This window comes from Pleurodeles waltl, chromosome 1_2 (genome assembly GCF_031143425.1).
Source record: "Pleurodeles waltl isolate 20211129_DDA chromosome 1_2, aPleWal1.hap1.20221129, whole genome shotgun sequence".
Classification (NCBI taxonomy): domain Eukaryota; kingdom Metazoa; phylum Chordata; class Amphibia; order Caudata; family Salamandridae; genus Pleurodeles; species Pleurodeles waltl.
Genome location: NC_090437.1, coordinates 800237196 through 800264830, shown reverse-complemented (window position 1 = coordinate 800264830; position 27635 = coordinate 800237196). Strand labels below are relative to the sequence as shown.

The following is a 27635-nucleotide window of genomic DNA, read 5'->3' as shown; positions in this document are numbered from 1 at the left end:
GTTTTTGGTTATCCTGGGTCGTGGGGGGTCAGTTTGGCCAACCCCTCCTCTGTCGTTTTCACTCTCTCCGACAACTTGCGATGATCCACCCTCAATAAGTTCAGGTCGTGTGAAACCGCATCTATTCTACTTTCCAGGGATGTTTTAGTGTCCATAATCGCCTGCAGTACTTTCTCGAGCTGTGCGGATTGTGATGCGAGCGAACATTCTAATGTTTGTAGGGATGGGTTTGCCTGTTGATCGCTGGTTGCCACATTATGCGTGTTTCTATCTTGATTCTTGGCTGATTTAGGCCTGCCTGCCATTTTGCCAGTCTGATTGGTACTTTGTGGGGTGCAGCGAGGTATTACTCAGCTCAGTCCTGTCAGCCGATTGCCCTTTTACCGCCGTTTGTTAGTTCAGTGTGTGCTCTTCTGCTTTCCAGGTTCCATTCAGGGGGGTGGAAACCGAGCCGGGCCCGCACACTGTCTTGGCTGTCTAGCCCTTGCCCCTGCTAGCACGCAAGGCTGTACAGGAGGGGGCCGTCGCCCGGCCTCGCAATCCCGGCTTCAGGCTGTCTGGGGGGGGGTGTGCCGCTTACCCCTTGGAATAACAGAGTGTCTAACTTAGTATAGTTGCAGCACAGCCTGGGTACAACGGTATTAACAGCGGAAGTCAGTGCCGGGGGGAGCTGGGCAACCTGCATGGGGCCCCGGTGTCCGCTCCTCAGTGGGGGCCCGCCTGCCTCTTCAGTCTTCTGCACATCGCCCAGTGGCTCACAGGGAGGGTGGGGGGCCGCCAGCCATTTCCGCTCACAGGTGGTACGCTTGTCACTGCCTTATGTTTTCCACTTGCTCTCTCCAGCCTCCTTATATCTTCCTTTGGCCAGGGCCAGTGGGCTCACTTTTAGTGCTCTGTTTGCCGCCAGCACGGGGGGGCGCGATGCTCCGTGCGTGAGGAGCATCTATGCAGTTTTCTCGCCCTATACGGTGGCGAGGGGGAGGGGGAGCAGTACCGATCCTCACGTAACTCCCGGGAGTCAAGCCTCTTTTTTATTTCCCCTCCTTACCTCCGTGTAGGTTGCCTGTTGTCTCCGAGCTGTTTTTTACTTCGGCTCAGTCCTGGAGCCCAAAAAGCGCCGTCCTCTGTGACGCGCCGAGTCACTCCATTGATCCCCAGCCGGCGGGCGTCCCGCACGTCTGGGGACGCACCAGCCCCCACCTCCGTAGGGCCCGGCGGGCAATCCAGCTCCCACCGAAGGGGGACGTTCACTCCAGTCTCCGGCACCTCCCCGCACCGCAAGAGCGCCGGGAGCAATGTCGGAAGCTTTCCAGGAGGCTCCCGTCGGGGGTCCGCAAGGACAGGTCCAGCCTGATGCGGGCGGGCCAGTCGCTCCACTTCTCCGTCGGAGATTACTTTTCCCGTGGTGGGACTTCGACCGATTCCCCCGGGTGAGCTCCGGTCGGGTCCACCAGTCTCGCTCCGTCCCCTTCCAAGTATGGCTGGGCTAAGTACCTCGCGTTCCGTGTCTCAGTTGCGGGGCGGGTCTCGGAGCTGCAGCGTCAATTCCTCCGGTGCCGGGTTCTGCCTGCTCCGGCCGGTACTCCCGAGTCGGCTCGGGGGTCGGAGGAGCTCCGGAGGCGCCCTTCAGGATTTACTTGGCGAGTCCGGGACGGAGCTTAAACACTAGGCTTCCATCCCGGTCGCCATCTTGGCTCCTCCAAATTACTTCTATTCATAATTGCCTACTCATCATTTACTCACAAGCACTTGGACCTGAGGCATCAACGCGCCAGTAAGTTTCACAGCATTTTCTAAGTAGCCCCACCGTGGGAGGGAGAGACAGCGATCCAGATTGTTCGAACATAGCTAATTGTTGAGGAGGCTCTTTTATTGATGGATACATGGTCTAAGTATTGGTCATCTGACACCGATTTAAGCATTTCTCTTTATCTTTGTGGGAACAGAAGGAAGAAGGTATGTTTTATTAGCATATTTGTGTGTCCCTAAGTACACCTCTATGGGGAAGGGTTACAATGACTTGGATACACTACCACCTTTTATTCTGAGGTTTTGTCACATGTTACAAATATTAGGATGACATATTTTCACTGATTTAGATCAGAGTCAACACTGCCACTGTATATCTTATGGGAGATTTATGAGGACCAACTTGTGAGGACCCCATTATGAAGCATTGGATTGAAAGGGGATTCAGTATGAAATTGAACAAACTAATAGGCTACGTTTTAAGTCACAGATCATTGATTAGTAGACGTCCCCTTAACATCCTTCAAAGGAGTGTATCTTGAATTTTGGGGATGTCTGTAATCGATACACACAGTGAATTTTTACAGAAAACGGTCACTTCTGAAGTGAGAATTTCACAGTTACAACACCAGATTAAGTCTTTACCTTTAATATCAAGTAATCGCCTTCTGTGTTGTCTCCTGAAATGAACTCCTCGGAGTGCAGTATTATAAGCCTCAGCAGCAGCGAAAGCTCTTGGTTCAAGAGTTAGATCTTGTGCATGAATTTGCATGCTCTGGCACTTTCCTTTTTTTGCAACATTTAAGATCTTCACACATTCTGGTATTTTCAGTGTTCATTATTCTCAGTCTGCTAAATTGAAAGGGTGTGGGAGAGGTCACACAGAGCCTCAGTCATTGTGAAATCCTCCAGTAATTTTCAATTAAAGCTGTACTTAATAAGTACTTTGAATCCTATGCGCAGTTGATGCTTTTTGACAATTGTGAGAAGAGTATTCATACCTTTCCATGTCCGTATGTAAAGTCCTTACTCGGTTTCAAGGTGTTGGGTAGACTGCAGAAATATTTAGATTTTGGGAACTATGGAATGACTTACAGAATGTACCCCGAGATAGCTGTGTTTATAACATTGGAAATTTACAGGAAGAGCAATGTGTGAGTTTACCCATTCAAATATAACCCATATGAAGGTAATATTGAAATGGATGTTTCTTTTAAAAGCTTTGAAAGTTAATGCAGTCAGTGATTGATCTGTGCTTTCCATTAATGTAACGGAATGCCTAACAGTCCATATTGGGTGATCTGATATTTTCAAATAACAAGCTTAAGCTGCTATGATTTAGTTTTCACTTGTGCTGCAGGCGTCTTCTTGCTAAGCGATAACCCACCCAGTAAAACAAATGCCCTGGCTACAATTCCAGATAGGGCCAGTTAACTGAGTTTTGTAGTGTCAAGCATTTCACAAACCAGACAACACAGCATATGGTAATCCATACCCCTATTATAATGTGTGTAGTATCTTTAGTATCTCCATACTAGACAGTGAATAAAGACAACACAACTCTTTGATTTCTGCTACAGAAACACTATTTAATGATATTGGGAATGAGATGCCTTAATTAGTAAATAGAGTTGTATTAGAGTTACACCTATGTAGTGTTTACTACTCCTGGTGAGGTGTTGAAAAGTACATGCACAGAGGTGTAAAGAAAGGTGCACATGGTGGAGGGTAGATGAACGTGAAAAACAGATGACAGGTGTTAGGCCTGTCAGTCGTAGGGTGGTCTACCCCCATGCATTTTGCCTTCCTCCATTTTTGCTGCTCTTGTTTTTTTGTTTTAACCCCTTCGCTGCCAGGCCTCCCCCCTCCTGTGCCAGGCCTTTTTTTGCCTATTTGGGGCAGTTCGCGCTTAGGCCCTCATAACTTTTTGTCCACATAAGCTAACCAAGCCAAATTTGCGTCCTTTTTTTCCAACATCCTAGGGATTCTAGAGGTACCCAGACTTTGTGGGTTCCCCTGAAGGAGGCCAAGAAATTAGCCAAAATACAGTGAAAATTTCGTTTTTTTCAAAAAAATGGGGAAAAAGTGGCTGCAGAAGAAGGCTTGTGGTTTTTCCCCTGAAAATGGCATCAACAAAGGGTTTGGGGTGCTAAACATAGCAGCTTCCCAGCTTTCAGGAACAGGCAGACCTGAATAAAAAAAACAAATTTTTCAACACAATCTTGGCATTTTACTGGGACATACCCCATTTTTGCAGTTTTTTTGTGCTTTCAGCCTCCTTCCAGTCAGTGACAGAAATGGGCATGAAACCAATGCTGGATCCCAGAAACCTAAACATTTCTGAAAAGTAGACAAAATTCTGAATTCAGCAAGGGGTCATTTGTGTAGATCCTACAAGGGTTTCCTACAGAAAATAACAACTGAAAAATAAAAATATTGAGGTGAAAAAAACATACATTTTTCTCTACGTTTTACTCTATAACTTTTCCCTGCAATGTCAGATTATCGAAAGCAATATACCGTTACGTCTGCTGGACTCCTCTGGTTGCGGGGATATATAGGGCTTGTAGGTCCCCAGAGCCAATAAATGAGCTGCACCCTGCAGTGCGTTTTCATTCTCTACCGAGGATACAGCAATTCATTTGCTGAAATATAAAGAGTAAAAAATAGCTATCAAGAAAACCTTTGTATTTCCAAAAAGGGCACAAGATAAGGTGTTGAGGAGCAGTGGATATTTGCACATCTCTGAATTCCGTGGTGACCATACTAGCATGTGAATTACAGGGCATTTCTCAAATAGATGTCTTTTTTTACACACACTTCTATATTTGGAAGGAATAAATGTAGAGAAAGACAAGGGGCAATAACACTTGTTTTGCTAATCTATGTTCCCCCAAGTCTCCCGATAAAAATGATACCTCACTTGTGTGGGTAGGCCTAGTGCCTGCGACGGGAAAGGCCCCAAAACATAACGTGGACACATCCCATTTTTTTTTAAAAGAAAACCGAGGTGTTTTTTGTAAAGTGCCTACCTGTAGATTTTGGCCTCTAGCTCAGCCGGCACCTAGGGAAACCTACCAAACCTGTGCATTTCTGAAAACTAGAGACCTAGGGGAATCCAAGATGGGGTGACTTGTGGGGCTCTGACCAGGTTCTGTTACCCAGAATCCTTTGCAAACCTCAATTTGGCTAAAAAAACACATGTTCTTCACATTTCTGTGGCAGTAAGTTCTGGAATCTGAGAGGAGCCACAAATTTCCTTCCACCCAGCGTTCCCCCAAGTCCCCCGATAAAAATGATACCTCACTTGTGTGGGTAGGACTAGCGCCCACGAAAGGAAATGGCCCAAAACACAACGTGGACACATCAAATTTTTTCATAGAAAACAGTGCCTACCTGTGGATTTTGGCCTGTAGCTCAGCCGGCACCTGGGGAAACCTAGCAAACCAGCGCATTTTTGAAAACTAGAAACCCAGGGGAATCAAAGATGGGGTGACTTGCGGGGCTCTGACCAGGTTATGTTACCCAGAATCCTTTGCAAACATCAAAAGTTGGCCAAAAAAACACTTTTTCCTCTCATTTCGGTGACAGAAAGTTCTGGAATCTGACTGAGAGTAGCCACAAATGTCCTTCCACCCAGCGTTCCCCTAAGTCTCTCGATTAAAAAATTGTACCTCACTTCAGTGGGTAGGCCTAGCGCCCACAAAAGGAAATGGCCCAAAACACAACGTAGACACAACATATTTTTTTCACAGAAAACAGAGGTGTTTTTTGCAAAGTGCCTACCTGTGGATTTTGGCCTCTAGCTCAGCCGGCCCCAGGGGGGGCCAGAAATGCCCTAAAACAAATTTGACCCCCCCTGCCCGGGAGCGACCCTTGCCTACAAGGTCGCTCCCCCTGCGTGACATTGGCGCCAAAAAAACAAATCCCCGGTGCCTAGTGGTTTCTGCCCCCTTGGGGGCAGATTGACCTAAAATCAGCCAATCTGCCCCCAAGGGGGGCAGACATGTTCTAAATACAATTTGCCCCCCAGGGGAGCGACCCTTGCCTAATGGGTCGCTCCCCACCTCTAAAAAAACAAAAAAAAAAAAATTGCCCTGCCGCCTAGAGGTTTCTGCCCCCGGGGGGGGGGGCAGAAATGGCCTAAAATAATCCCCCCCCCCTTCCCCCCCCCCCCCCCCCCCAGGGAGCGACCCTTGTCTAAGGGGTCGCTCCCCACCTAAAAAAAAAAAAAAAGGATCCCTGGTGCCTAGAGGTTTCTGCCCCCAGGGGAGACAGAAAAGGCCTTTCCGAAAAATTTGCAATGCGAGGTCCTGCGTTGTCACCTAGGAAGCCGCAGGGCATGCAAAGATTTGCATTTCTCTTTCAATCGCGATGGAAGCAGAGCTTCCAGCGCGATGGGGGAGGCCCTTGTGACTAATCAGCGCGCGCTCGCGAGCTGACGTCACAGGGGGGGGGCGGGGGTGGAAGGGGAAGGTCTTCCCCTTCCATCCCCGCCTTGGGGGGGGAGGGGGGTGCACAGGGGGGGCGCGCTAGCGCTCCCCCAAGTTCCCGTGTGCCTTGGACGAGGTGACCTCGTCCAAGGCACAGAACCGGTTAAGACTCTGTACACTTTACCACTACCAATCAGTGCTAAAGTGCTTGTGCTCTCTCCTCTAAACATGGTAAAAGTGATTTATACCCAGTTGGCACCTTTTTAATTTACTTTTTAAGCCCCTCGTAAAGTGGTAATACATGTACACAAGGCCTGTAAATTAAATGCTAGAAAGTGGGCTTGCAGCAATGATTGTGCTACCCACTAAAGTAGCACTTTCAACATGTCTCAGGCCTGCCATTGCAGCTTGTGTGTGCAGTTTTTAAATTGGCACTTTGATTTGGCAAAATAAACCTTCTGCCAGGCCCAGACCTTCCTTTTTAATACGTATATCACCTCTAGGGCAGTCCCCGAACATCCCAAAGCACAGGTTGCAGTTTATTTAAAAAGTTGGACATGTACTTTTAAGTTTTAAATGTCCTGGTAGTGTAAAGCTCTCAAATTTGTTTTTCACTACCTCAAGGCCTAGCTCTCCCATAGGATAACATTGGGTAACCTTATTACATTTATTAAGTAATGGCTTCCAGTTGGGAACCAGTAGAAATGTCAAGTTTGAGGTCTATGGAATTGTTGTTAAGAGCCCTTGGTAATGTGAATGCAGGAATTTTAATCAACATTCTTAAAATGCTATTTTTAGAAAGTTGGTATATTCCTGACCCAAGCTTTTGATGTCTGGGGCCTGTTCCTGGATCACATGACTAGGTATAGTTGGCAGTTGGTCTTTGTGTATTGCTCCCAGACAGTAAAACAAAGGGAAGATAGATGTTGGCAGGGTGGGCCACTCTGAGTTAACAAGGGAGAGGAGCTGTCACGTGCCACACTTGATCATCACTAGGGCCCTGCCTGAACACTGTCACAAAGGGGTTTGACACTAGTCTGTTGTTAACCCAGGCAGTCTAGGACCAGGACAGGGAGGCAGGTAATTCCAAGAACCTCTACGTGGCACGGAAACCTCTGGAAGTTTCTTCTACTTCAAAGTGTGCACCAGGTATAAATATTGGACCTCAAACCCCAACTCTTCAGATTACTTCTGGACCTGTGGATTCCGCTAGGAAGAAGGACTTCTCAGCTGTGAAGTCTGCCCTGCTTTGCTGCCCAAGGACTGCTGTTGTTGCACCAGGACTCTTCTGCTGTGAGCTGCCCTGCTGAAACCAGCCTTCCTGTGTGTCCCAGGACTCCAAGATCCCACAAGGGTCAGTCTGCTGACCTCCTGCTCTCAAGCCACAGCGACACAGCAAGCTTCTCTATACCACACATCTTTGACACAGGATCGTACATCGCCTCAACTGCTCCCAAGCTTGATCCAGCTCAATGCGTCTTGCACCGACAACTGGCCCAGGTGCAACGCAGGGCCATGCATCTTCTGGTAAGCTCTGCCAGCCCTACCCAGTGCAACACATCTCAACACTGACAACCAGCTCAGCATGATGCAGCGTGGTGCATCTCGATGCAATTCCTCACAAGCCCCAGCAGCTTCACCAGCCCAGTGCTATGTACTTAGACCACAGCACAGATGCATTGCTATGCAAATCTTTGCATGCCCTGCGGCTTCCTAGATGACAACGCAGGACCTCGCATTGCAAGCTCTTGTCGATGGTCACTGACTTTGCTGTGCAACAAATCTTGGTACAGAACCTCGCATCGCAAGCTCCCTGTCTGTGGTCTCAACGACGGCCAGCACAACTCAACACAAGGTTTTCGCATCGTTCTGCAACCAAGAATTAAGGCACTCTTCTTCCATGGGCCAAACTGGGTCCCAGTAGTTGGCCCACTCTCGATTGAGACATGACACAAATTTCCTGGGAAATACTTTTAGTCCCGAGATCAGGCACACCCTTATCTCTCGAAGAGCAGTTCCCCTCTTGGAAGAGCAGAGGTCCTGGTCCTGAATCCCTTGTGATTGGGGAGGGGTAGTGGTGATTTACTGGTTACTGAGTGATTCCTATATGCTTTTTCTACAGATATTTCAGAAGATTATACGCAACCTATATTATTCGTTCATCCAGTTGACTCCTGCTTGGCCTTTCACAAATCTCGGTTTCTCATCTGCTTCAGAAGGACCACATCTGCCTCTCCAGAGTACAGACCATATGAAGGGAGAGTTCTGCACCTTGCTCCTCCATTACTAGGACTGAAGCATATTTCATGGGATGCTTAACTTTATTTACCAAGGCCTCTCGTCAGATAACCGGAATGTCTTAGGGGCTGATCAGTGTAGTAGCAATTGGCTGATATTTTGCAAGTAGGCACTAGTAACAAAACGTCAAACCACTCACATTCATAGTGAATTAAGTTACTTCCTTTCCCATTACCTGGGTGAGACTTGTATGACAGTAGACACCTACTAGACCTGTGTTGCAGCCAGGGGGGCATAATGAAAGAGCTCTTGGGAGTAGTCCTCTCAAGATCAGTTAGGCCATCAAAAATCTATATGAGCTTCAAGCATCTGTTTTCTTCTCTGACCAGCTACAGTAGATGCATTAACCATTTAAGCAGCAGGCTGTATGACCGGAGGCATATTTCTAGTGAGACATCATTTTTGTAGCCATAACTCTGGCCAAGTGCACGAGCAAACCATTTGCACCTTGGAACAGGGTACAGCATCTCTAACACATGGTGTTCCTAACTGCTCATCATCTTATTATTTTTTTTTTTCACCGTAATAACACATGGTGGTCCTAACTGCTCATCTTCTTTTTCTTTCACCGTAATACTGGAGCATCCCTTTGAACGGGTAGATGTTCTCATTCTGTCCATGTCCCCATGCCTCATGAGTTGAGGAGACTTTGCATAACTTTTGCGTTTTTCACTAGTTTCTACCGATCAACTATTTGTGGCTTTTGGAGGCAAAGAGACTGACTGAGCCACAACTAAAGGCACCATTGCTTACAAAGTTGATAGTGGGAAAAAGGCATAGTGTGTAGTGATCTTTTGATGGCAAAGGCCCTCCCTTGGCACTCTGAGCAAATGCTGTATTCATATTGTTAGTGTGCTATCTCAAACTGAACTACTTGAAAAGTATACAGAAACATTTTTGTAAATGTACTCCTTCCTTTAATTGATATTTGAATGTAACTAAGTCTACTTTGCCAGTGTTCTAATTAACAGTAATGGCAAGGTGGCAAAAACTAAACGGCATAACAAATTTGAGAGGAAATTTAGAATTGATTTGTAGTAGTCTTGTGTTTCGCAATCCCCAATAGTTTTTATAATGGATTGGCATTATACATAAAATATAATCTTGCAATATAGAGTAAGAATGCATGCTCTGATGCTTGTTTGTGCACTGTTAATTTTCAGGGACTCTCCAGATGAACTTCCAGTGTTTGTTGGGGCAAATGAGGCAAAGAAAAACTGCACAATAATTCAAGTTGGCGATAACATTTTTGCTGCTGTCAGGTAAGAATGTAGCTATTTTGACCAGTTATAGTTCTTTGCCCCAGACCCTTTAGACTCACTCAGATAGCATGTCCTTCCATCCATTAGAGTGACTGCTTTTGTTTTTCTCTCTTGTTAAGTGGATCCTTTACATGAGAGCAATGGTTTGGCATTGTGTGTTTGGTCCTTAGTCCTGCTATTCACAGACGTCTTGGATACTGCTGCACTTTTGGAGTGCCTGCTGCAACCTCCATGCCAGTTTGCTGCAAGTAGTGTTTTTGCATAGCATAATTACATTGGTTTATTTCAGCTATGCTTGTTTACAGCCTCAGTCATTGCTCCATGAGTACAAATGTGTGACAAAATATTTGTTGGCTAGTTCTATGCAATACTATGCTTTAAAGCACTCCTTACTTTGCATTCTGGGTCAGGTGCAGTAGTTTCGAATATACAATCTGTGGTTTCCAGTGCTGAGTGGCTCTTAAGTTGGAAGACTGTAAGGGCTAATTGTGCTATTCTAAAAGGGCACATTTTTAGAAATCACTAAATTTTTGCCACATAGATGATCAATGTGCTGCTAACTCTATCAGCTCTATGTACTCTTGTGATTGATTCCTGAAGAGGAAATCCGATGCTCATGCTTGTCCTTATTGAAGTTTTCCTGCATGTGCCAGATCCTTCAAATGATGTACCTCTCCCAGACTACCTTCCAGTTAGTAGTGAGGGGAGGAAGTATGTCTCCTGCAGGGACCCTGGACCACCCTATATGCAAGTTCGGGGACCAAGCTGTCACTACAGTAGTCCAGACAAACTCATTTATTTTGACGTGGAAATCCAGTGATGACTCTAGTAATACAGAAGAGCTTTGTATTTCTAGCATCCTTATGAAACGGCCAGTCTTAGAGAATATACAACAGGAGTCTTGGCAGAGTTAACGCTCTTCAAATTCTATACCATTTCAATGTTCTTTTGTTGATGGTATGCACTTTTGCAATGCGTATTCTGAGACTGACCATCCGATTACCATTTTCCTTTAAGCTGATAAGCCATTGACATTTTGTCCTATGTTGCAAAGCAAAATATAGTTCTAGTACAGGAATGTGATGCATATGTAGTTCATGCTAAACATGAAAAAATAAATCTATTCAATGGCACTTGTGTGTTGCACGTGCTTCACCAATGCATTAAATAATTTTTCTTGGCCTTCGCGTGAAGGGCATTATGTCATCAATAATGGCAAGTGTGTTTTTTTTTTTTTTTGGTAAGATAAGGCTAGCAAGACGAGACAGGCATAGGAAAGGGCACCCCAGTGCCAACAACCGGAATCAGTGAAGACCAGTTCCTATTCCTCTCTAGGAGTTTTTTATATATATATATATATATATATATATATATATATATATATATATATATATATATATTTATATATATATATATATATATATTTTTTTTTACCAGTTCATTATAACAGAAAGCTGTACATAACGGGCTTTGGCATAGTTACCAAAGCAAATGACGTAAAGCCCCTAAGATCCGTTTTTCGTCTTATGCAGGCCCTGTTCCATCTTGGCTAATGGAGGTGGCCATCTTCTCACTTTTAAGCAATAGAATTCGCCATCTTTACTGATTTATGCAGAATCGTTGAAGTGTCTGTCATTGGACGCAGATGTTTTCTGACTTTATCATTCTGATAATTGTGAAAGTGTCAAGTCATCCGATTGATGATACATATACAACTCTTGATGCAACATTTATCGGAATCAAATGTCGACTTTCGGCAACATCTGGTTCAGTTACACATTGAATAATGTTGTGCGGGGCTACGATAACTTGTCTTTAACAGTCATCGTTGGTGTATTGAAATTAGTTCACTAGTGGATGGGAAAGCACACCTTGTAGAGTTACGCCCAAGTAGTAACTTACACAACACTAATAAAATCTTACTGTTTAACAAAAAAAACTAGAAATTCACTAAAAATGTTAGTGATGGTATAGTTTGTTATCATAATATCTTACATTTTAAAAAATCACTTAAAACCCAACCTTTTAAAATGACTTCATAGTTGGGTGAAAATGTCAATTAAAGTAACATTTAAAAACACAAATTCATCACTTAGTTTTCAGAGCTAACTATAACTTGCACCCCAACCATGCACTGCTTATGAACTCATATATTACATCACTGATGACATGTTCAACGACACAATTAATTACATCAAAGTTCTTGCCTTTAAGAAATATAGGCTTTGCCAAAACTCGCTAGCAATGCAGTACAGCGGGAGTAAAAAGGAATTTTTTTTTTGCAGATGCTTACGATATCGTCAAAACGGGAAAAAGCTTTTTGACGTTCATGTACAATCCACAAAGTTACTGGCTTCCATGCGTTTTTCTTTATTATTTTTATTTATTGATTAAAGAATGCACTACATTTTGAATTGGTACAAAAATAAATATTTTTTACTTGTGCCAAAGTGCCTTTTTAAAAGTGGAGCTGCCCAGCAGTAAATAGCAGACGTTAGGGCCCTCCATTCTTCTTTTTTTTTTTTTTTATTTACTATGAGGGTTTGGGTAGCTACAAAGGAATGGGAAAGAGGAAAGCAACTGAGAACGCAGGACAGGGAGCGACCAAACAGGAAGAATTTGTAAAATATATGCACGCACACACACAAAGGCAAGGAAGAGGAAGGAGTGGAACGAGTTGAGTGATGCAGGGCGCGTAAAGAGTGGTTGGAATAAAAAGCAACATACAGGGGAAGGTACCAAGTGAGGGAGCAACATGGAGCAGTCTAGAAAGTGGGTAGAGAGAAGGAAGCTTTGGCTAGGGATGGGTCCTGAACACCCATGTGCTCTCATGAAGTGCTTCAAGAAAAATAAAAAACTAGTTTACAAGGTATGAGAAGTGGAAGGACAAGTGGGTCAGTTAAAAGGATGGTAAGGTAATAAAGCTCCAGGGGAGTGACAAACACAAGAAGAGCAAGGAAAGCCATCAAACAAGAAGCAAGTAAATAAGAGTGACAAAGCCAAAAAGTGGAAGCAGTGGCCAGACTCTAGGCTGGTTGTACATTTTTGGGGTAGTCCACAGATATTCCCGTATCATGTTGTGAAGCATCAAGGACTATTACTATCCCAGACTTGGTGTAAAACTGATTCTAATCTTGAAAGGTCAGTAAATAGTCTAGTAGTATCTTGAGGCTTGCTTCCGTTTTATAAAACCTGATTTGGTTTTTATCAGATTTTTAATTGAGTGTTCAAAGTGGATTTTAAGATTCACTCCACTCTTTCCCAAAAATTTCTGTTTTTCATGTCATTATAAAATTTAGTCAGAAATGATGCCAGGCTCTCTTTAAATGCATTATTTAATTCAATGATGAAGGCATCAAGGTCTGAAGTTTTGCCTCTAAATTATCCTATCATTGCGTTGTGAAGTATTTCACATCTTTTCTTGTTCAATTTTTCTGTTTCGTGAGGGTAAGCATGGTATAGTAATTTTTTTTTCCAAGTCTTATCTGCTTGTCATTGATCAAATATTTTCTTATATAACCTTCTGTAGGTTTTCAGAAAAAATCAATTCACAATTGAGTTAAGTAACTTGAAGTTTTTTCCTTTTCTTATTTTTGGTCATATTGATAGTAGATTTAATTTACTCCTTTCCAAGTCTGTGTTAATAAACAGCCACACTTTTCTCCTGAGTCCCTTTATCTGCTTTATACTCATTAGAGTCTCTTTTTTATATTTTTAGGATACCAATTTTTTTTTTTTTTTTTTTAACATCATGTGTTTTTATAATGTTTTACTCATGTTGAATCTGTCTCTAGTTGGAGCATATCCTTTCCCCGGTGTCTTCATCTGCTTTGTATTATAATTCTTTTGGTTTTTAATGATATGCCTTCTTTTAAAGCATGCCCAACAATTTGTACACTGTGGAATATATTTTAGTTTTGTTTTTAATATGTCTTCTAACTCATTGGCAAGTGTTTCTAGCAAGTCGTTTTTTTCAAGTAGAAAAGTATTCCGCTTCTAGTGCAAAGGTCTAGATTTATTCCTATACCAAGAATCAAATCTTTTGGGGACTTGTCAAATCTAAATACTACCAATTGAAATTGATAAACCTAAGTGAAGTGTTTTCTTAGAAAATGTTGTATTCTACTCTGGAGAAAGTATACTGTGCACACAAATAGAAAAACTTTACAGTTCACCAGATAGCAATTAGATTGAAGTCCCTCTCCATAAGCGTTGGTCTATCAGCTTTGTCACTTATTATGAAGAGAACAGTCCTCTCTAGAAAAGGGTCTTTAAGTTGAAGTCTCCTCCAGTGATTGTCTTCTCAGTGAATTTTATTATTTCTCAACCATTACTAATCTCATAACTTTTTTTGAATCTGACACTAGGAAGATGAACATTAACAGGCCTCGAAAAATCTTGCCATGGCGAGTCAGATTTGATTAGGGCAACCTATTTTTAGGGCCGTCTGGCCTGTCCTGGCGACAGAGCTTGAGCTGGCAAAGAACAGGTTATCTGTTTATTCAGAAAGTGAATGAGTAGTAAAGATGCCTTTAAATCTTGTTTTAATTAGCCACATATGCTGTTTTTCAAATTCAAAAGTCAAACATCAGTTTGTCTTCTTACAAATTGCTGCTTATTTTATCCTGAAGATAAGTGTTTTACTTTTCTTTCTCCTACTGCAAAATTAGAGGATTTTGTGAACTGTCTTTTAATCATGCGGGATACAGGCAGTGTGAAATGAGGCTGTAGGATATCAGGTTTTTCTAAAACTCATTAAATTACTTGTAAACGAACTGTGTACATATTTCAGCAGTAAGGAAAGTACTTCGTTGAAATTAGGTTGAGCGTAAGCGTATGACCTCTAGTATGCTTCTTCTGTGGGCTTCCAGCTATTTCATTTGTTAGTTTAAGTGTCATTTAAAAATCCTTGCTTGCTAGTGGTCAGTCATGCGTCTTTGTCCCTCCTTCTTTGTGGGAGCAGGGACAAACTACTGTATAATTACGCTTTAGCCTGTTTATCTGATCTGTAGGCGACTTTTTTTTTAATTTTGTTTCCTGCTCCTGTCCAAGGAAGCTTCCCTTCTCATTTGCAGAGCATTCCTGCTCGGAGTTTCACTGTAAACAAGGCTATAAATCAGGCGCTTGGTCACATTTGGTCTTTGTGGGCTCTCTGCACCCTCTGTCAGCTGCCTGGCTCCCGAACTTTCTTGGCTTAGACTTCTTTACCAAGTGTGCCTGCCTGTGGTCCTCAGTGCTGAGAACCAGGGCGGACGGAGGATCGCTTGTAATTGCTTAATTCCTAGGAACCCAGCTCTAACAGGGCTCTGCAATCCTTAGAGACAGTGTCCGCTTCAGATCCATAGAGGCATCCCACTCGCAGCTCCATCAGTGCACCTCAGTTCACACACTTCAAGCCCTCCGCCGTGCCCGTGCCTGGAACCCCACATACGCTGTCTGCCAGAGCACTTCAGTTCTTGCAGTCAGTACACTCTGCTGCTCTAGTATTGGGACCTCGGGCACAGGTCAATTAGTGCACCTCCGTTCACACACTCCAAGCCCTCAGCCGTGCCAGAACCCCACACACTTATCTGCCAGAGCACCTCAGTTCTTACAGTCAATACACACTCCTGCTTCTGTACTGGGACGTCTTCCGCAGCGGTGCACCTCAGTTCACACACTCCAAACCCTTCAGCCGTGCCCGTGCCAGAACCTCAGACACGCCGTCTGCCAGAGCACATCAGTTCTTACAGTCCGTACACTCTGCTGTTCCAGTACTGGGACCTCGGGCGCAGCTCCATCAGTGCACCTCAGTTCTACCACGGCGAGGTCACTTCCTTTCTTATACTGGGATCCTGCTCATATACACATACAGTTCCATTACAGCAGCTCAATTCTAATGTTCAGTCCCACTGCCAAGCCAATACTGGACCCAAAAGAGCAAAACACAGCTGAGCCAGTGCACCTCAAGTCTGACATCCAACGCCACTGCTGATGGAACCACCACAGCTCCTCCATAATCCATTAATTCTAATGTTCAGTGTACATTTCTTCTCAGTACTAAGGCTCGTGCACATGCCCTTCAGGACTCCTCGCTTCTGTGGTTGAGGCAATGCCAGTCCCATACTGGGTCCCACTCACAGCTTCACCAGGGCACCGCCAGGCTAACACTCGGCAACACTGGCACGCAAGCACTCGGTTCCACACATAGCTCTATTAACATACCTCACTTCTTCTGGTAATATTCCAGTACTGCAGCCCACATACAACTGTCAGTGCACCTCAACCCTAACCTGCAGTGCCCCATTATTCCAATACCAGGAATTACATGGCGCTCGGTTTCTCATTCCCCACCCGCTGCCTTTCTGTTTATTCCAGCATTGGGCTAGGACACAGCTCTGTCTGTACCCCCAATTCTGATCTGAAACACCCCAGTATTGCTGTATTGAGGCTCACATACAACTCTACTAATGCACCTCCTGCTGTTCTGCAGTGCACCCTGCTGTTCTACACTCTGACTTATGTTTGAGGAAGTGGAGTCAATTAAATCTATTCTTAGCTGCCATCTTTATTTGGGATGCTTTGGTTCACCTTTCTCACTCCATTCTTTCCCTTACTCTGTTTACTCTCAATGTTTTCTTTCTCCCCAACTTTTCTCTTTCCAGCTCTTAAAATCTACGTTAAGTTTTGCTCTTTCTGTCAACTGTTTATTTCTACTCCTCTCCCTTTTGTTTTAATTTCCCCTCTTCCTACCTCCTCTTTCAATCTCTTTCCTTGTTTTGTTCCTCTTTTCTTCATCAGGGGTTCATTCGGTCACAATTCTTTTCTCTTCCCTTCGTTTTATTTGCTCTTTCCTTTCACTGGGTATTCGTCCTTTCATATTTTGTTTTCTTTTTGATCTTTCATCCTTCCTTTCTCTGGTGATGTTCTTATCTTTATCTGTCAATTCACATTTCACTATAAATCCCTCTTTTTCCCGTCTGTATGTGGAAGCCCCAAGTTACTTGTCGGGACATGAAGTGTCAGTGGTTTTCCCATTCTGTGTCAGTACGTTTGTGCCCTGGTTCTTTCGCTGCTTGTTTCTCTCACCATATTTTTCTCTAATGTTCATTTTTCTCTTTCTTTTCACACTTCTTTCATTATTTTTTCCTCTCTTTCGTTCGCTAGCTTCCTTCCCTTTTTTCTTTTGTCTCACACGTTTGCTCTATTTCTTCTTAGTTGTATTTTCATTTTCTCGTTCTCTTTCCCTTCTTTCTTTTATTTCTTTGCGATCCCCTTCTCTTTCTTCCTTTTGTCTGGTGTATTTCTTTTGCTTTGCTTTTTCTACCCCATCCGCTTTCTCTCCTGCGGCCTAGTTATCAATGGAGCAACAGGTGCAGTGGCGCTGGGGCTTGGAGACCTACGGACCGCACTCAACTCCAAATACTGCGTAATTTTCCTACCAAAATTCCAGTCAACCATTTATCTTACTTCAGGGCCCATGACACCGTTACTACACCACTTGTCCTCTCCATCTTTACTCTCAACTCCCTCTTTCCTTTCACCCTCCAATCTATCCCAAATGATATTTTTGTTAGTGTTTTGAGCGTTACACTCTAATGCAAAATGTATTTCTGATAAAGGTTTATATGATAATTGTATATGTTTTAAGATAGTGGAAGAAGGTAAATGGAAGTTTTTTAGATATATGCAGGGCCACTGGAATTAAATGGCAGGAAAAGACGGAATTATGATGCAGGGCAAATGGGAGACCTATTGCATTGCAAATGCTTGTTCTCAAGTGTGATGGAAATAAAGATTTTAATACTATCGGAACAAATCAGAACTCTTCACTTGATGATATCAAATGATAAATATTTGCTGAAACCTGTTTTACACACATTCTTTCAGGAGTAAAACTGCATGTGAGTGACCAAGCTTACTAACATTTCAAAAGAAAATGTGCTGTCTGTAAATGACTGTGCGCTACCACACCGTGCTTTAGTAATATATTGACTAAAAGTGAGTTTTTAACCATGAACTCTGTAAACTACCTAACCCCCACCATGATGACAATTCTGTCACTAAAACTAGGAGTTAAGTCAGGGTCATGTGTACACTATATATGAAGCAAAATCTAAGTCCAATAAATCAAACAAAAGTTGTTGTTTTTTGTATAGCAGATGTGCACAGCTCTCATATTTGAAGGTACTTGTGATTATGAAGGAAAAAGGCGACTTGGTGAAATGAAATAATTGCTTAGGGTCACACAATTTGAGACCAGTTTATAGCAAGCTCATTACATTAAGGTTGAATAGATTATTCAAGTCTTTAGACCTGTAGGTCTGGTAACATTTTTCAGATTTTGTTTTTCTTTTCAAGGTCTTTATCCAGTCTTTCAAAAATACAATGAAGATAGACGAAGACAATAGAACCTGTAGTTCACTCACTCCCGTAGGTGATATATTGACCAGCAGAATTTTAGTTTTCCTAATAAAATGTTCTTAAATTTAAAGGCTCAAAGGGTTGACTTATGAGAAAGGTTAGGACTATGTTTAGATCAGAAGAAATGGTTGGGCTAAGCTTAGTCTGAAAACTTCCCCTGGGAAACCAAGCAACCACAGATAGTTTACAAAAAGAGCCCTAGCGATGAGAGGACAGACATGTTGAGATAGCAGCTAGATACCTTTTTACCAGGCCAACATTTAAATCCTTCTCTGGATGATCTGAAGAATGAGCCAGATTCGATTTTAATGATAAATACGCACTTATGTATTAAAATGTCATGCTTCCCAACACTAATGTCTTTTTACCTAGTTGGTCTAAAAACTTTGATTATCTGTTGAGGGATTAAAAGGACAGCATTGATGTTAGAGTGTAATCTTTTCAAAGATGGGTAATGGGACAGTTTACCTGGATCCGAGGGGCACAGATATTATTTCTTAAGAGCACCCTTTGAAACTCAGTCTTGTCTCAGGCCAGGATTACAGAGTTAGCCAGAGACACATTAGTCAATCTGGATGTGTTAATCTTGAGTAAACCAAAATCTGTGCTTTAAGGACCATGATGCCAGCTTTAGCTGTCATAGGAGGCTTTGGTGAAAGTGGCTAGTTTTACCTCTTTAAAGGCTTAAACATCGTGCAGTGAGGAACTTGCCAGGGAAATAAGAGGATTCAATACCGGAATATGCTTCTTTTTGTTTCCATTCATACAATAAACATTAACCATAATTTCCAAACCACAAAGCCAACAACTCTAGGTACCTAGTTCAGTTATGCATTCCCAGAGGATTAACAAGTTCCCTATTTTTGAATAATTTCTAACTCTTTGTTAAATATTGGGTATTTGAATCTAGTGTTCCTACAAACCTTAGGGGGGTATTCCAAGATATTTTCCCTTTCTTGGTCTCTCACATCCCTTCCTGTCTTCCCTTTCTGGTTGGTTTTAGGCTTGTCAGGCTACATTTACATTGATAAGAGGCTTTTATAAAGTCAAAATATCAGTTTGCATTTGTCAAGGTAGCCCTGCTCTTATTTACCCCAGCCCTGTGGCAGTCATTTACAGTAAGTACCCCAGAATCTGTCTATTCTCTCCTTCTGTGGGCTGTAAAGACTGCAGTACTGATTGTGCTACCTACTTTAGTCCTTAACCATGTCTCAAGCCTGCCTTTCCAGAGCCTGTGTGTGCAATTTTAAACTACCATTTCTACCTGGCAAGGTAAACCTCTTGCCAGGCCTAAACCTTCCTTCTTAATACATAAATCACCCCGAGAGTTGGCCCGCGACAGCCCATGGGCAGAGTGCAGTGTATTTAAAAAGTACTTTTAAGTTTTACATGTCCTGGTAGTGAAAAACACCGACATTTGTTTTTCACTACCTAGCTTCATCATAGGGTAACACTGAGATTACCTTATTACATTTTCTAAGTGTAATTTCCAATTGTGAAGAGATAGAACTCCGAAGTTTGGTGTTTGTGTAATCACACTTTAAAAACACAACTTCTGGTGAAGTCAGATTTTTAAATTGTAATTTCGAAAATACCATTTTTGGGAAAGTTGCAGTTTTCTTACTTTAACCATTTGGTGTCTTCTGCCTGTCGCTAATACATATCTGGCCTTGTTAATTCTCTCTAGACAGCCACACACACAGGAAAGCTTAGGTGTGACTGATGGGCTATCCAGAGTCTGATGGCTCATCCTGGGCACAATGGGAGGGAGAGGCTGACACCTGAATGAGCAGTGTCCTGCCCACACAAAGGGCTGCATACCCCCCTTGGAGCCAGGGTAGGAAGAAAGGACCTCTGGGCACTTCAAAGTCCTTTCTTTGAAGTCTTCTCCTTCCCCCACCCCAGACCCTACCAAGTCAAGGGCACAACTGGGTATAAGTACTGAAACTCTGATACTGTTGTGGGTTCCCCTTAGGCTCCCCTAGGTAGGTACTTTGTCTTTAAATACACATTTTATTCCTTTTAATATTGTTTAGCATAGCCAGCTTTTCAGCTTGTTGTTTCTATATCTTAATCAGCTGCCTTTTCTTAGAAGGCATAGTTGTTGCACATTTTGTCAGCACCTCACACACATTTCACTCTGTGCCCTATTCAATGCTGTCATGCTTGGTATGTGATATCTGAACTAGTATTGCTGCTACAGGAGTTGTGGAAACAACCCTTGGTTCTAGACATATCATTACGCCAGGCCTGTCCTTAGATTACTGTCATTTATTTATTAGATAAATAGCATGTAGGCCTAAGGAGGGTAGAGAGCATTCCAGTCATGGCTGTCCGGGGATGTACACCCTTTCGTTGATAGCTTTGCTGATCCTGGCACAGACTTCAGCCAACTGGGAGGATTGTGAGCAGAAGAGGCAGACCTTTGCCTGTCTATTCATGTATGGGATTGGGGCTCCTTTCATAGACCAGGGTAGGCAGAAGGGCTAACACCATTATGCTCTCAGGTTGTAGACAAGGTGTAGGTAGGAATCAATAAGTTTTATAATCATACTAGGATGGTGAGATTGGTTATCATTAGAGTGAGGAAAATAAACAATCTTCACTGTATTATGCTTAATCTGCCTAATTATTGCAGTACATGCTTTTTATAATTGGATGCAATTGCTACTATAAATATATTGAAACTTCCTTTGCATCTAATCATTCCCCTTGGCATGTGTGAGACTGTGTAACTGAGGGAAAGGGAAAGATCTGTTCACCATGACTTCCCTGAGGAGTCAGTGCATGTTTTTTACGCTGCCACAAATCACCTTTACTTTTTAGATTCAGGTTAGGCACTGCCAGCTAGCCAAAGAAGTCAGGATGACAGCTTCCAGATGGTGTGGGACTAACTTCGTCCCCCACACTCAGTGGTGCTGCAGCCGTAAACTACACAGTCATATCCCCAAGGTAAGAGTCCTATGACCACACCACCAAATCGGTACACTTCTGGACCTGTGGATACTTCACCAGGAAGAAGGACTGCTATGCTGCTACAAGGACTGCTATTCTGCTTGACTCCAGCTTTGGTGAGCTGATCTGCTGCCCTCTTGCTTGGAAAAGCGAAGGACTTGACCTGCATCTCTACATCTCAGAACCAAAGTAACTCAAAGGACTTGCTAGTTTGCCTCCTGCTCTTCTGAAGTCTCAGGGACATCAGAGACTTTGATTGCTCCAAGTCTTGCCTTGTCAAGTGGTGCAAGTCCAGTCCTGGAACCTTGGAAGTGGGTATAAAGTACGGCAACTGCTAGGACCTGCGCATCGTCACTGTTGTGCCACTCTGAACTGGCGCATCTCCATCGCTGCTGCTGCGAGGATCAAAGATGCTGCTTTGTTGTTGACACCAGTGCATTACCACTGCTGCGAGGGTCGGGAGCACCACATTGCAGGCTATGTGACGCATTACCTCCATTTCTGATGCATTGCTGGCTTTGGGTGGCTCGGACCTGACGTATCGCTTACATCTGCAGGATTGATGCCAACACATCTCCTTTGCTTCTTGCATCTTCTTGATGTCGATGCAACTTCAAACCACCTCCATATAGTTGGGAGGCCTGTCAGTGGTAAGGATGGAGCATATGTGTATCTTGGTAGTATTTTCTTAACTCTATTCCAATAATCTAGTCCAAAAACACATCATCAATAAAGAGTTGGAAGCAATTGCCTGGCTAAAGGTTCTCTGTATTTCCTAGAATCTGCAAAACCACTAAAGGCAGGCAAAACACAGGCAGCCCCATCTTATAGGCAACCTAGGAGTCGATACTTATAGTATGAAGCCCTTTGGTCCATTACTGCAATACAACTTGCTCCTGCTGCTCAACAGGCCTTTCTACATCCTGTAAATAAACCACTTCATTTGCCCTCATAGTTGATTATTCATCTGATTCCTTTTGGACAAACTTCAGTACCATAATCTTGCTGGCATCCTCTCGACCAAGGAGGGGTTGAGGGCAGCAAAAGTGCTTCTGCTGCCATCCCTAGTGGGGGGGCAAGTGTGAGGGGTGTCAGTGCTTTGGCACCTCAGACGCAGCAGTGCTGTGTCCAACTCCTCCTTAGCACTTGAGTGGTTTATTTGTAGCTCAGTGATCCTCATGGCTTGCCTCACAATTTAGAGACTATAATATCTCATTTGAAATTAATCTGGACAGAGACTACGTACTTTTTAAACTAATTATGACAATATGTCCTATAATAAGCCCGAACATGTGCCATGAGCAGAACGTTTTCTTATTTCATTTAGTTTTTCTTTACTCTCCATAACTTTGAGGTTTTCCATCTAGTACGTGCCAATCTATATTGAATTGGAAATTAGTGAACCTTGAAAGCGTGGCTAAGCATGCAAAGAGAGAATTTAAGCAATATCCCACTTGCATCTCCGACGTCAATTCAAATACATTTAGAAAAGGAAAAAAAAACATGATTTAACTCAAACAGCCAAACTTAGTCACAACAAATCAAAGATGTTGACAAAATTACGATCCCATTTTAAGTCATTTTATTTTTTTAAATAAGCCAAAAATAAGTTGGAAAATCTTACTACTATGATACACCTGCTAGTCAAGCTTCTAGCATAGCAAAATAACTTTTTGATGTAACTTAGGAGCTAAAACCTGCATCTGTTATGACAAACGTTGGGTCAACCGTACTTTTGTGCAGAGCTAAAAATAAATTGCTGACAAAATTGCCAACATGAAGAGAAATATTGCCACAGAGCACGTCTCTGTACCAGATTTTATTACTCTGCCTTCCTTCCCAGTTGCTCACAACCTTGCTTTTAGCTCTTTTGCTTCTTGCTCAAAATACTTTTTGGCTAAGACTATTTCTCAAAGGAGACCCTAAGGTTCCCCTTTACATCTTGGTCTTACCATCCAAGTTATTTAGCAAGTCATCAACACCCAGTATTGTTTCCATAATTTGTGAAAACGTCAATAGTAAACATTCTCTAAAAAAAGAAATAATCAAACCCAGGCTGGACCCTTGTGACTTTAACCACTTTTACCCAGTATTGCTTCTACCTTACTGACCAAAGCTGCTGCAAACATTTGTGTCTATTCAACTACAATACCATATGGAATCACATTAAATATCATGCCCTTCTTGATTATTTTGAGGCTGGCTTCTGCTTTGGTAGGAGCACTGAGCTGGTGGTCTTGTCTGTTGTCGATGGCATCCACACCTGGTGGATAACTGCACAGTTGAAGTCCTGGTCCTTCTGTATCTGTTGGGTGCGTTCAACGCCATTCTGTACTGATCTCCTTACTTCAAGATGAAGAGATCTCATGCTCTGCACTGACATGGTTCTCTTCATATCTTTTGGTACCAAGTGATGGCAATTTCACCTTTTGTCACAGTTCAAAGTATTCAACTGTATTGTCCCGCAAGATTCTGTTCTTTCACCCTTACTCTTTAATATCTGTGACCCATAGTCCAGTTGCTACCCAAAACTGGTGTAAAATTCTATAAGTATGCAGATGATACCCAGTTGAACTGTGGCTTTGAACAGAGCTCACCCTCTTATTTTGGACTTGCCGCATACACACCACCTGGTCCCATAGTGGATGGCCAATAATTTCTTAGACTGAATCACTTCAAGACAGAACTTCTTGTAGTGCCGGGAGGTACGTTAAGTCACAATTCCCTTAACTATCCATCTGTAATGGAGCTCCCCTCCCCAATCTATGATTTCACCTACTGTACAAGATCTTGTGATAATCTTGGATTCAAAAACCTCTCTTGGCTTCTACTCTTAAAAAAAGTAGGCAGTACCTGTTTCTACTATCTAAAAAAACATCCATAATATTTTGCTTTTTCTTAACTCCTGCCGTCATATAACAGTAATTAATGCCCTGATTCAGTTCTATAAAGATTAGAGGAATTCTGTTCTCCTGGCTGCTCCTGCAAATGCGTTAAACCTTCAGCTTGTTCAAAACGCTGCAGAAGAATTAGTTTACAACATACTAAAATAACAGCCTATTTCACTAATCTTGACGCATTCACATTGACTTCCTGTCACCAGTGGATAATTTGTAAGGCTATGACAATTGTTTATTGTGCTTTACATTTTCAGTCTGCTGACTTAATGACCACAAAGTTACTTATCGCACTAAAGATCAAACAACCTTTCCCCTTGGAATATTCCTAGAACTGAAACCATCAATTTAAAAAGATTTTTTTTTTTTTTTTTACTTCTTCACCACAACACATCTGTGGAATTCGTTACCCCTTTCACATTAAATCATGTTTGCCAGTTTTTAGGTAAGGGCTTGGACTTGCTTGGTCCTCAAGCAACTAACCCTAAAGGTTTTTGTCATAGTTGGAGTGCTCCATGAGTTTTAATAGTACCAGTAAACTTATATGCACTGTATAAATACATTTTACTTCAACACTGTTGTGAGGACCTGTTGTAGTACCTGTGTTGTGCACCCCTGTCTTAGCTCAGTTTCATGGCTTGTGCCTTTGTTCACTTTATACACATTTTTATTCAGATTTTATCGAGCCTGCTTTTAGCATTTGCTTTTACATATTTTATCAGCTGCTTGTTCTAGGAAAGCAAATTTCATGCTACACATTTAGTCTGCTTTGCACAGTGTGTAATTTGTACCACTTGTCCAAGGCTAGTACATACAGTACGTGAAATGCTAGTTTGTGTTGCCAGCTTCGATCTCCGCGACACAGCATTACAACAGAATTGTAGGGGCATTATATAGACTATACTGAGACCCAAGGAGGGTAGAGGGCATTCCAGTCATGACCACCTTGGAATGCATACTACACGTCAGACCGCTTTGCTGGTGCTGACTTGTCAGCATCTTGAGAGGATTGCTACCATTCAACAGACAGGCCCCTGTTGTTCGAATCCGGTATGGGGCGGGTGCTCATCCCCCAAGGTCGACCAGGCACACGGTTACAAGTACTATGCTCTCAGATTTAGACATAAGGTTTTGGTAGGAACCTCTACGCTATCTAGAAGCACACAGCATGGGGGTGGTGTTTATCTCTCTTCACTTTGGCTGTAATGTTGGTTACGTTTCATCTGCCTAATTATCGCAGCACATGCTTGTTTTTCAGAATGTTATTGCTTAAATAAACACATTGAAATTCACTTCGCATTCTATCTCGCCTTAGCATGCATGAGTAACTGACTGAAGGGGTTTCCAAGACTTCCCTGAGGAGTCAGTGTCATGTTGAGGTTGCTGTAATCACCTTTCCACTGCAGCAGGTTGGTGATTTGGGTGAGGTACTAGCCAGGAGTTAGGCCGAAAGCTACCAACCGACGTGGGTTGCAGTCAGGCTCCCACACTGTGGTGCTGCCGTCCTAAACACCTAGTCCTATTGTAGGAACCACGTAACAGCACAATCATCCTATCCTTTTCTGACCTATCAAAAGCCTGATTAAATCTTTGATGCTCTGTGCATCAAATCATTGAGATTTTGAGGTTGAAGAGAATAATAGGTGTGCAATTTGTACGGTGAAACTAAACTCTTCAGTAACCAGTTGCAATTTCTTTAAAACACAAACTCCTAAGCAGTGTAATATGAGACTAGCAAGAAATCACTTTTCATAGTGCCTACCACTACTGTACATACTATGTTATAACTTTAATCATAACATATGCAGAGTTATAGATGCAAAAGTGAATAATGGGATGTTTTTTTACTGAGCAATTATGAGTGACTGACGATTGAGAGACAACACCGTTTCTCTATGCCAACTTATTAAGCTAAAGTACAATGTCAGTTTTCCCATAACAGATCATAAGTGGTGTCACAATAGAATGCAGTAAGATTAGAGACCAGATTTTATGCAGCAATTGCAGGCTTTAATGTACTATATTTAGAACATGTTCCTTTTAATTATTGAATACTTTTCATACTAGACCCGACGAGTAACCAGATATTGTTTTTGCATTATTTCATTGCTGTAATTAATAGCACAGCCTCGCTTGTACTATTCAGTTTCTGTAATCCATATCACAGTATGATTTTATTTAAAGGAATAATTTAAAAGGGTACATTTTTTTGAAAGTCTGCTTAAACAATTTTATTAAGTTTTCTTTTTTCATCAAAAACAGATTGTTTCAGTGATCCAATATTGCCATCTATGCAATAAGACTACAAGCCCCATGTATGTAAGCTGAACTCATCACATGGGTTTGTTTTGTGATTTATTAATAAAATGGGGTTTGTAGTTATTGTGCATATTTAACAATAGAACTTTTATGAAAAGTAGACTATGAATTCAATACTTGAAGTAAAAGGGTACTTAATCAAAGAAAGATCTTGTTGCTTTTGCTATTGTTATGCAAGTTGGTAAGACCGTTTGAAAGCACCACAAAACAAAACTATTATACAACCTTTCAGATGAAAGATTTAAATTTTTGTGATCTCCGGTCACAGCAAATCTTTTGAGGTATACCTTTATATTTCCTTGCATAATTTTATTCTAACCTTCTTACATGTAAATTTATTTTTGTACGCAGATCATCACTTTAGCCCTGGTCTAATATGTACAGATATGCCCTTTCTTTGGTTAGAAACTGTGCCTTTTTTAAGTATTAGCATATGGACACATGTAAATGTATTCTACATTGTCACTGAAGAATAAGCAACTGTTGGGATACTTAAAAATGATAGTACGGTAATTGAGATTCAAAATTATGGAGAGCAAACCTAATTGATTGAGTGCTTCATGGCTGTCTTCTAATGGAACCTCATTGCAGTGTGGTGATCATAACATTTGTAACCTATAAGATATTGAGAAATTGAACATATACATGCAGTTTGTAACAAATGAATTGCAATTTCAGTGAGTCGTTTGTTTTTTTTTTTTGTTTTTTTTTTTTCGCGCCCAGGTTGTTTTTATCTAAAAAGCTTAAAGAAGTGTTGGATAAAAAGATGTGCACCCTTTTGAAAGACCTCGATGAAAAGCTGCGTGGGGCAGCTGAAGACTTTGGTTATTCATTAGAACAGAAAACCTCCAAAATGAAACAGAGGGATAAAAAGGTAATGGCTCAACATTTACTTCTAAGCTGACCTCAGGTAAACTGTAAAGATGGAATTTACATTCAGTTAAGGATTTCTCTTGTTTTGTGGGGAGTGAACAAAATCCCAGTTCTAGCAGCCTTAGCGGTTTTAATGTTGTCGGGTTTGAGCACTTCAATGCTGGAGTTTTTTTGTTTGTTTGTTTTTGTTTTTTCCCCCACAAAAGTTTGCAAATTATTAATTACTAAAATAAGTTAACTTTATTTACCTTGTTCAGGGAAAAAAATATGACTCGAATTTAGAACTTTTATTGACACATACCCCTCTGTTGCTGTCTATTTGAATGCTGAACATACCTAGACATGTGGTAGTTAATTTGTTTACGTTACTCAGTGCTATGCTTCTCAAACAAATCTCAGCATGGTAGCAGGGCTCGAAAAATCATAAATGTTACTAGACCTGCAGG

At 42.2% G+C, this 27635-nt stretch overlaps 1 protein-coding gene across 1 annotated transcript in view; it reads left to right on the top strand.

Moving 5' to 3' along the window:
* Window positions 1–27635, top strand: part of HPF1 (histone PARylation factor 1) — a 142137-nt gene that overhangs the window by 22486 nt on the left and 92016 nt on the right. The window contains exons 4-5 of the mRNA XM_069244266.1: window positions 9644–9742; window positions 27040–27190. Coding sequence (XP_069100367.1) covers window positions 9644–9742; window positions 27040–27190 — 250 coding nt within the window. The remainder of the gene's footprint in view (window positions 1–9643; window positions 9743–27039; window positions 27191–27635) is intronic.